The sequence below is a fragment of the Borostomias antarcticus genome (genome assembly GCF_949987555.1).
Source record: "Borostomias antarcticus genome assembly, chromosome: 18".
Lineage (NCBI taxonomy): Eukaryota > Metazoa > Chordata > Actinopteri > Stomiiformes > Stomiidae > Borostomias > Borostomias antarcticus.
This window is the reverse complement of record NC_140251.1, coordinates 13,178,577-13,188,783: the sequence shown is the minus strand read 5'-3', so window position 1 is coordinate 13,188,783 and position 10,207 is coordinate 13,178,577. Positions and strand designations below refer to the sequence as shown.

Sequence of the window (10,207 nt, the reverse complement as noted above, 5' to 3'; positions counted from 1 at the left end):
GTCAGGTTCTCGGGCTGCCACCGGGGGGCACCACCCAAAACCAGGTGCAGGAAGGTGCTCCTGTCGTCACAGCTGTGCCTTCTGCTCCACAGTAGGGCCTTCTCGTTCTCTGAAAGACTACAAAAATGGACGCCACATAAAAATAATTTAAAAAAACATCACCCGGAGTATTAGAATATCCAGGCTATGGACAGTTGATAGTAGAAAGACAACACAGTTACGGTAGGTGGACTCCCTCACAAGCAGAGGCAATGTCTCCGGGACACGTCTGTGATCCTCCTGCGTAGTTCTTCACACGGAGGACTGAACAAGATGGATCCCGGGAGGGACAACGGCCTCTTGTACTTCCACTCACGGTCCTCTGGGAATTCCAACTAGGGAAAGCACACACACACACACACACACACACACACACACACACACACACACACACACACACAGCTAACAGTGAATTCTAGGAACCTACAAACAGGGGGACAGTAATGCTCCCAGGTGTCCCCAATAGGGGGCAGTGTTCTGCATCATCGCTCACCTGCAGTATGACTCCCGTGGCCTGTCTATGGCTGTCTGTCAGGGCGGGGCAGGGGGGGTCAGTCAGCTCCACCAACATAGACATACTCAGCAGTATTGTCCCGCTGACCAGAGTCCTGCACACACACACACACACACACACACACATGCACCCACACTCATGCACCCACACACACCACACACACACACACACACATGCACACACACTCGCACCACACACACACACATGCACACACACTCCCACATGCGCGCACACACACACACACACACACACACACACACACACACACACACACACACACACACACACAGTGCATCCATTATCTCCAGAATGGATGTACAAAAAAGTGGTAGTTGTGTAACATGTGGACCTACTGTACCTGTTGCTGTAGATGGGTAGGACAGCCCAGCACAGAAGCTCGGGAGTCTTCCCCTGCTTGGAGCCCAGGAGACGAAACGTCAGCATGGACTCAAAGGGCAGCTCCTGTACCGGCACTGGGAAAATCATCCTGATTTTACACACACACACACACACACACACACGCACACACACGCACAAATACACAAACACACACACACACGCATAAACTCACACACGTGTACACACACACACGAATACACACACAAACACACACGCATAAACTCACACACGTGTACACACACACACACACACACACACGCACACACACACAAATACACATACAAACACACACGCATAAACTCACACACGTGTACACACACGCACACACACACACATACACACACACACACACACACAAACAGAAACACACACACACAAACATACATGTGCCAAAATTAGTTGATAATTCAAACTAAAGGAGCTAAGACTGTGGCATACTGAATCATTATACTGTTTGATTATACATTACATTATACTGAATCATTATACTGTTTGATTATACTGTTTGATTATACATTATTACATTATACTGAATCATTATACTGAATCATTATACTGAATCATTATACTGTTTGATTATACATTATTACATTATACTGAATCATTATACTGTTTCATTCTGAGTAACCAGTATCATTCTTATCTGACTGGACGACCACTGTAAGCAGTGGGACTTGATCAAGAAGGAAGTGCGGAATGATCCAGAACAACAGTCGCGGAAACAACAGATAGATACTGTAGATAGATACTTTATTGATACCTCCAGGGGGAAATTTAAAAAAAAAAAACAGCCTTACATGCGGTTGCACTGGATCTTGTTGCCAAGCGACAAGGCAGTGCTGATGTTATCTGAGACCAGACTGTCCCAGATCCTCTTCTCTCCCAATGTCAGCGCACAGGAAATGGAGAAGTAATCAAAGCTGGAGATGACAGATGCACACATAACACTTCACAACTGCATCCGCACTGCGCCCTCCAGAGCTTCGCAACATGCTGTCACGTGTTGCAACAATAGAATCCCGGCCCAGGACAACTAGGTTATGTAGCTAATTCATTCTCTCTACTCTCGTCTATGATAATACTGGGGATTTTCTCCCCCACACTCTCTCTGACAGGAAGCCACGGCTCGTGACTAAGATTCTGACACCACGACGTGGGTCGCTGTGGCGCGACGAATCCTCGAGATTAAACTAACCGCCCTCGGATAAGCGGCCACTCCCTGCCGCTCCCTTCGGGTATGTGGCCATACTCGGATCTGGCCATACCCGGATCTGGCCATACTTGGATCTGGCCATGATCTGGCGAGACCAGGGCACCAACCCCCGGACCCCGGTGGGCAGCTGCACCGAAACAGTGCATTAGGCCGCTACACCACCACAGACTCCTACTGTCTGTGTCTGTATCTCTGTCTGTGCCTGTATCTGTCTGTCTGTGTTTGTCTGTGTCATTATCTCTGTCTGTCTGTCTGTATCTCTCTCTGTCTGTGCCTGTATCCGTCTGTCTGTGTTCGTCTGTGTCATTGTCTCTGTCTGTCTGTGTCTCTATCTGTGTCTGTATCTCTCTGTCTGTGCCTGTATCTCTGTCTGTGTCTTTGACTGTGCCTGTATTTCTGTCTGTGTCTTTGTCTGTGCCTGTATCTCTGTCTGTATCTCTCTCTGTCTGTATCTCTGTCTGTGCCTGGAGGTCATGCGCCCTTGCAACGCTCTGCCCTAATGAGTATCCCGTCCTAAAAGCATGGAATCCTGTGTCTGTGTCTCTGTCTGTGCCTGTATCTCTGTCTGTGTTTCTGTCTGTGTCTGTATCTCTGTCTGTGCCTCTGTATGTGTCTCTGCCTGTGACTGTATCAGTCTCTGTCTGTATCTCTGTCTGTGTCTCTCTCTGTCTATATCTCTGTCTGTGTCTCTCTGTCTGTATCTCTGTCTGTGTCTGTGCCTCTGTCTGTGTCTCTCTCTGTGTCTGTATCTCTGTCTGTCTGTCTCTGTCTGTGCCTCTGTCTGTCTGTATCTCTCTCTGTCTATATCTCTGTCTGTGTCTCTCTGTCTGTATCTCTGTCTGTGTCTGTGCCTCTGTCTGTGTCTGTGTCTGTATCTCTGTCTCTCTCTGTCTGTGTCTGTCTCTGTCCGTGTCTCTGTCTGTGTCTCTCTCTGTGTCTGTATCTCTGTCTTGTTTGTGTCTGTATCTCTGTCTGTGTCTGTATCTCTGTCTGTGCTTCTGCTTCGGTGTCAGTGTCTGTATCCGTCTCCCCCCAGGCTATTGCCGCCACAAAGTTATTCTCGCGATGGACTAGGCCTCGCTATTCGTATATGCCATCATCACGCATGAAAATATCACATCACATGCAAATATGACCAGTCTAAAGACATATAAAGCAATCAATTACACAGAGACTAATTATATACAAAGCAAGACTGCGTAGCCTAACCGTCGATATGATTGATTGAATGAATGACGAATGAATGCAGGACATTCTATGATTTCGGGGGAACTTTGTATCGTAGCGTTCTGACCTATCGATCCAGGCGGGCAGGAGCTGGTAGAGGGCGGCGGTGTTGACCTGCAGGACGTCGGCGTGCTGGTCCACGTCGCACTCTGGCGGGCTGCGGTACACGCTCTCGCCCCGGAAGTCTGAGTGGAAATTGTGGAAGAAGCCGTGCAGGAGCCTCCCCAGCGCCTGGTGCAGCATCACCATGGCTGCACAGAAGAGGGCACCAACAGCTCAGTTTGACCAGGCAGTCAACCCTGCTCCAACACTGAACCATTCTTTTATGGCAGGGAAAATGACTGTAGTGGGGCATCTGTGAGATCAACTGATCAGTGAAGTTCTGGTGTATAATCTGTGGTGAACAGTTAACTGGTAACTTTTAAGCTAAATCCTTTCTGTCAAATAGACAGTATCTAAACAGAATCATTCTGAGAAGAAACTTGACCCCTCTCCTCTAACCCTAACCCTTGACCCCTCTCCTCTAACCCTAACCCTTGACCCTTCTCCCCTAACCCTAACTCAAGGTACATAACCAGGTACGTACCGGTTTCACACTCGTACATTTCTGAATTGCTCTGCAAAGACAAGGAAGCACGGAGACATGAGGGAACACGACTAAGCATTACAATCGCTAAACAACGCGCCGTTTTCACACGGTTACATAATTGTGCGCGACGACGTCAGATCGCCGTATGCTACTGCGGTTTGAGGTGAGTGTGGAGTTTGCAGTAGTGGAGTTTCCTTCTAGGTTCCAGCAGTACCAGAGTGACCGGTTTGATCCGGCTGAGCTCTCCGATGGCCTCCTCCACCGCCGGGCTGGACACGCCGCACAGGAGGTTGATGATGGTTCGGACCTCGTCCACCAGCACGTTCACGTTGGTCCCGCTCTAACGGGGGGGGGGGGGGGGGGGGGGGGGCTGGTTAGATTGACCTTTGTAGACGGTGTGGTCTGTCCGGCAGGATCTGGGAACTGGGACTCGGAAAATTCGGGTGATACCGACCGTGCTCTTCATCATGAGATTGACCTCCCTGGTGTAGCAGTTCAGCCTGTCCTGCAAACCCAGCCTAACGAGGGAGACATGGGGAGAGAGAGGGAGGGAGGGAGAGAGAAGGAGGGAGGGAGGGAGAGAGGGGGAGGGAGGGAGAGACGGAGAGAGAGGGGGAGAGAGGGAGGGAGGGAGAGATGGAGAGAGAGGGGGAGAGAGAAAGAGGGAAAGAGAGGGGGGAGAGAGAGAAAGAGGGGGGGAGAGATGGAGAGAGAGGGGGAGAGAGAAAGGGAGGGAGAGAGAGGGAGAGAGAGGGGGAAGAGAGAGAAAGAGGGAGGGAGAGAGAGGGGAAGAGAGAGGGGGGGGAGAGGGAGAGTGACAGAGAGAGGGGGAGAGAGGGAAGGAGAGAGGGGGGAGACAGAAAGGGGGAGAGAGAGAGGGAGGGAGAGAGAAAGGGGAAGAGAAAAAGAGGGAGAGAGGGAGGGAGAGAGAAAGGGGAGGAGAGAGAGAGAGGGAGAAAAAGAGAGGGAAAATGAAGGTGTGTGGGGTGGTAATGAAACAGTAAGCACTCCTTCCCCAATGTTGCCTGACAACAAGCAGACACCTGTTGACACATACCGCAAGAAATGCAGGTGAACTACCTATGGAGTCCACAGAGAAGGCCGCTTATCGAGCCTTGTCGGAGAGTCTGACACAGTCCAGACGGACGCCAGATAGGACATTCTGCAGTGACACCACGAGGTGGCAGAGAGGAATGCAGAGAGGAATTGTACAAGCAGTACCTGGATATGTTGAAGACGCAAGCGGAGCCAAGAAAGTGATAGAGTCGGCATGGGGCGCGGTCGTCCTCAGCCTGGGAGAGGAAGCATAAATCAATGAGGAACATTTAATAACAGGGGCCATGTTTTACAGTTTCAAACAAAAGTGCGTCCTAAATGAATACGTACTGTACACAGAATCCAATCCAAATCAATAAATCCAATCTGTGAGGATAAAATGTTGTCTAGTTATCGCGTTCACGGCGCTGCCTCAGTGGACAGCTATTTAAGGCGGGAACGGTGACCTTCTCTCCATTTTCTCCCAAGCACTAAATGCCAGGGGTGACGTTATACTGTGGGTAAACAGAGCAAGGTCGAGGAGGCCGGGCGGGAGGGTTTACAGCAACACCGGCTCTGATAAGACCCCGGGGGAGAAACAGCCGGGCCGGGAGCCAGCGAGAGACGTTGGACGAGAGACTCTGTAAATGATCGACTCGGCCCTTTGCGGTGTGAAAGAAGAAAGCACCCAGGGGAGACTTGACTCACGTCTCTGGCCAGCAGGTGCTCCAGAGTGTTGATGTGGAGGAGTCGGAGAGGAACCGCCAGGCCCAACTTGTGGTGGGCCTGAATGCTCTCGTGCGTGCCCAGGATCTCATCACTGGCATGGGGACAACACCAGCGAGAGTAGATATGACAGTTTGAAGAAAACACACAGTAAACAATATAGAATAGCAGGTAGACTGGTGGTATGGAGGGTAGACTGGGGGTATGGAGGGTAGACTGGGGGTATGGAGGGTAGACTGGGGGTATGGAGGGTAGACTGGGGGTATGGAGGGTAGACTGGGGGTATGGAGGGTAGACTGGGGGTATGGAGGGTAGACTGGGGGTATGGAGGGTAGACTGGGGGTATGGAGGGTAGACTGGGGGTATGGAGGGTACACTGGGGGTATGGAGGGTAGACTGGGGGTAGTGTATGTTGGCTGGGGGATAGGCTGGGTGTAGGGAGGGTAGACTGTGGGCAGGGTGTGTTGTCTGGAGGAAGGGAGGGTAGAATGAAGGTGAGGGTGGGGGAGAGAGACCTACTTTCGGAGGAACTCCTCAGAGTCACAGAGCTTGAGGACATACTGCCCACTGCTGCTCACGGAGGTGTCCAGGAGCAGGAAGATGTCATCGATGAGGTTCTGCACCGTCCTGTTCACTGGGGGGGGGGGGGGGGCAGGGGGTCAAAGTTCACAGACAGCTAGTGTACGGAATGTACAAAACCTACGAAGACAAATGCCAATGAAGACTGATAATACTTGAGAACATTTATCTCTCCTATTGAGTCGTATCAACGTGCCATAGCAACACAATGCAGTGTGTATCCATCTGTTTAATAAAGCTATCAAAGGGAGAGAGGTGATTAGGAGTCCTGCCAGGAGCTCTAGGTCCTCATGCTCTGAATCGTGACAGATTAGTGAGTGTGTGTGTGTGTGTGTGCGCCATTATAAAATAAAGTGTGTGTGTGTGTGCGTGCCACAGTAAATGAACATGTGTGTTTGTGTGCATGTGTGTGTGTGTGTGTGGGGGGGGGGGGGGGGGGGGCATGGTAAATGAGTGTGTGTGTGTGTGTTTGTATCTGCGCTACATAGTAAATGAGTACAGGTACGTGTGTGTGCGTGTGTGCGTGGGGGGGGGCATGGTAAATGAGTGTGTGTGTGTGTGTCATGGTAAATGTGTGTGTGTGTGTGTGTGTGTGTGTGTGTGTGTGTGTGTGTGTGTGTGTGTGTGTGTGTGTGTGTGTGTGTGTGTGTGTGACCTACAGGGGGTGGAGAAAGGCAGCTGGTGGGCGAACCAGGAAGTGGCCACACTGATGGCCACCACTGCCCCCTGGAGCAGGGAGGGGTGGATGGGCAAAACACAGCCCCACACCAGGCCCGAGTTGGAGCTCTGGTCAGTGTGACGGTACCTGGAAATCAATCTGAGAGAGAGAGAGAGAGAGAGAGAGAGAGAGAGAGAGAGAGAGAGACGCACACACACACACACACAGAGATACTGTATTGTATCTATATGTATGTGTGAATGAGTTCATGTGTAGGTGCAAACTGCAGCTGTATACCTGTGTAATGTAGTTGCATGTGTGTATGTGTTTATATGTAATTACCTGTATATAACGTGTGTGTATTAGGGTGTACATGTGTATGTGTATTGTGTAAATATAATTATTTCTGTAATCCCACTGTTGCTTTGTCAATATGAACATTTGTTCTTTCGTGCCAATAAAGCCCATTGAATGGAAATTGAGAGAGAAGAGAGAAAGAAAGACAAGTATAGTGAAATGAATGTGAAATGAGTGTATCGACATTAGTGTGGGGCCCCACTGACTGAACTGTCTTTTTCGCTCATCATGAAGTTCATTTGAATAAGGACTAAATATCTTGAAATATGACATAGGCCTAAGACAGATCTTACTTGGATGTTGACACGCAGAGAGAAGCTAGCTGTTTGGTGCTTCCTTGTGGAGCGTCTATTAGTCTGATGGCCCAGGAATCCTGCTACAAGACAGATACAAACACTGATACCAGATATAAACATTATTCACGCACCAAGGCCTCTTTGTGTCAGGAGAGACCCGTTCAGCTTGTGACCTCACCTGGTAGTCTCGCTCCGTATTGGAGCGGTTCAGTCTGAAGGGGGCCTCGGTCAGGTCACAAGAGAAGTACTTGGGTCTTCTCCTGGGGGGTGGAGGCACGGGCGGCCTGGTGGACACCCCCATGCTGAAACTGAGGGCGCGGCGGTTGATGGGGAGAGCAGCCTGGTGATTGGTCGCGCTGGCGCCCCAAACTCTAGCCTCCTGAACCCAGAGCTGGGAAACAGACAGGCAGGACAGATCCAGAGGCTCCTCTGGGAAGACTGGATCCTGAACATGTTGAGTGAATTGATTCATCAAGGCTGGGGTGAATTTCGTGTCCTGTCCCTGGAGTGGATCATAGTTCCTCTCGAAAGGATCCATGGCATGTTAACGACAAAAGCACAACTGTCCCACGATGCGCAGGGGAAAAGGAAAAATACATCTTTTATGTCCGGAAATGGATCTATTCGAGTAGAAATTGGATTATATTCAGTAGTCAGTAGCGTCTGAAGCAGAGAAGCACATTCACTCAGTAAACCTGCCAGGAATTGATAATAGAGAATATAAAATGCTGTCCACGTGTAAACATGCCGTCATTATGCCGTGTCTACAACCTGAATGTCACTAACTCTAACCCTCACTAGACCAAATCACTCCAGTTGGTCTTATAAATAATTGACTGACTTTTCAAAAGGTAACAGGAAATCTGCTGGTCTAAGCTGCACGTTGACAAAGTGTGACAAACCAGCCTGTAGGACAATAGTTGTCCGACTATTTTAACTATGTTATTCACCTTTATTTACATGTTTTTACTGACCACACCAGCCAGAAGTAGCTCCACTCACTATAATATATTTCATGTTCACTTAGCCTATTACATGCAATTTGCCAGAATTGAAAGAAATGTGAAATGTGAATGTTTCACTTTCACTATTAATGAGTCTACGTGTACATTTTAGTCAACATGCATTTCATTAACGTATACTAAGTCGTATTATTTAGATGTGCGTCTTTACCGTCAAATCCGTGGCATTGTCCCGGTGGAGATGGGGCGAAGGTAGAGCGGATCTAGCCTATCCGGTTAGTGTTTATACGATACGATACGATAATACTTTATTGTCAGCAAGCTGAAATGAGTTTGAACGGAGAAGCCAGGATGCGGTTCCCAGCCGAGCAGCGCACAGAAAGACTTATCACGGGCTTCAGGCGCGGGCGCACGTACACACGCACGCACACACACACGCAATCCTGTGACACCCTCACAGACTGTGCATTCACAAACACACGCTAACATGCAGGCGCGCGCGCGCGCACACACGCACGCACGCACGCACACACACACACACACACCATATTTTTCTATCGTATTATATTGCTTTAAAATAATAATAATAACTCTAATAATAATAATAATAATAATACATAGGCTACATACATACATACATACATACATTATACATACATATTTTGTACCCGGGCTGCGCCCCGGGCTGATGTAACAGTTGGTTGGGGGGCGCATTATAAAGAAAAATAACATAACAACATAACATACATACATACATACATACATAGCCTACTGTATTTTATAGTGTTGTTGCTGCAAGGCTTCAATTATAATGTAAATAAAGGATATTGAATCTTGAAGTTTCCTCTGCTGGAAAGGAAACAATAAGACACCAACATGCTATTGAATGGAAAACATTGCAGGTTATGATTAGTTTCAAAGCTTTTAAATATATATTAGGAATATGAACATTAATCATCTGTGAGTAATTCTGCCAGGCCCTACCATAACCAAAACAAAACACCGATTTGTTATTTGTGTTACTCTGATTGCATGTAGATACATAGATACTTTTATCAGTAGGAGGAAATAGAGCTAGCCTATTTATTTCCTCACACTGTAAACACAAGTACAACCAGTTCAACCCACCCATCACTGTACATACAGTAACTGCCATCACCATCCTGAGGAATGTGATTGGGCAGGTCTAGGTACCGAAGTTATGCTGTCACCAGAATGTGTGTGGTGGTGGTGGTTGTGTGTGTGTGTGTGTGTGTGTGTGTGCTTGCATTGTGTTTGTCCAGAGATGATGTGTTACCAGAACATGGCTCAGCTTACAAGGGTCTGTCTGCTTTTCTAGAGGGTGGTTCATAGAGTTTGAGGTAAGGTTGACCATTTCAAGTCAATGCTTTTTCAGTCTGGTTTAGTTTCAGTGGCAGTCTTGCAAAGAGTCCGAGTCTGAATCTGAAGAGGTCAACAATAACGTAGCTGTCGCAGGAAATGTGCTCCTGATATTCTAAAATACCTTTCCAGAGAAAATTGCTTGTTTATTATTAGGCCTATAGCAGTTGTTGTGCTGTGCAATTATCTTGTAAATAATAATTTGCAAATATAACTTTTGGTTTCTCAATGTC

At 48.4% G+C, this 10,207-nt stretch overlaps 1 protein-coding gene across 1 annotated transcript in view; it reads right to left on the bottom strand.

The window, feature by feature from the left end:
* Positions 1 to 8,170, bottom strand: part of pik3c2g (phosphatidylinositol-4-phosphate 3-kinase catalytic subunit type 2 gamma) — a gene marked incomplete at its 5' end in the record, with an annotated part of 24,777 nt that extends 16,607 nt beyond the window's left edge. Inside the window, 15 exons of the mRNA XM_084452778.1 lie at positions 1 to 117; positions 241 to 374; positions 533 to 647; positions 912 to 1,040; positions 1,750 to 1,872; positions 3,460 to 3,643; positions 3,979 to 4,009; positions 4,196 to 4,321; positions 4,436 to 4,499; positions 5,203 to 5,273; positions 5,725 to 5,836; positions 6,262 to 6,376; positions 6,981 to 7,138; positions 7,630 to 7,712; positions 7,811 to 8,170. The exon at positions 1 to 117 is cut by the window's left edge and continues 72 nt beyond it. Of these exons, the coding sequence (XP_084308904.1) occupies positions 1 to 117; positions 241 to 374; positions 533 to 647; positions 912 to 1,040; positions 1,750 to 1,872; positions 3,460 to 3,643; positions 3,979 to 4,009; positions 4,196 to 4,321; positions 4,436 to 4,499; positions 5,203 to 5,273; positions 5,725 to 5,836; positions 6,262 to 6,376; positions 6,981 to 7,138; positions 7,630 to 7,712; positions 7,811 to 8,170 (1,922 nt within the window). The remainder of the gene's footprint in view (positions 118 to 240; positions 375 to 532; positions 648 to 911; positions 1,041 to 1,749; positions 1,873 to 3,459; positions 3,644 to 3,978; positions 4,010 to 4,195; positions 4,322 to 4,435; positions 4,500 to 5,202; positions 5,274 to 5,724; positions 5,837 to 6,261; positions 6,377 to 6,980; positions 7,139 to 7,629; positions 7,713 to 7,810) is intronic.
* Between the last annotated feature and the right edge of the window lie 2,037 nt (positions 8,171 to 10,207).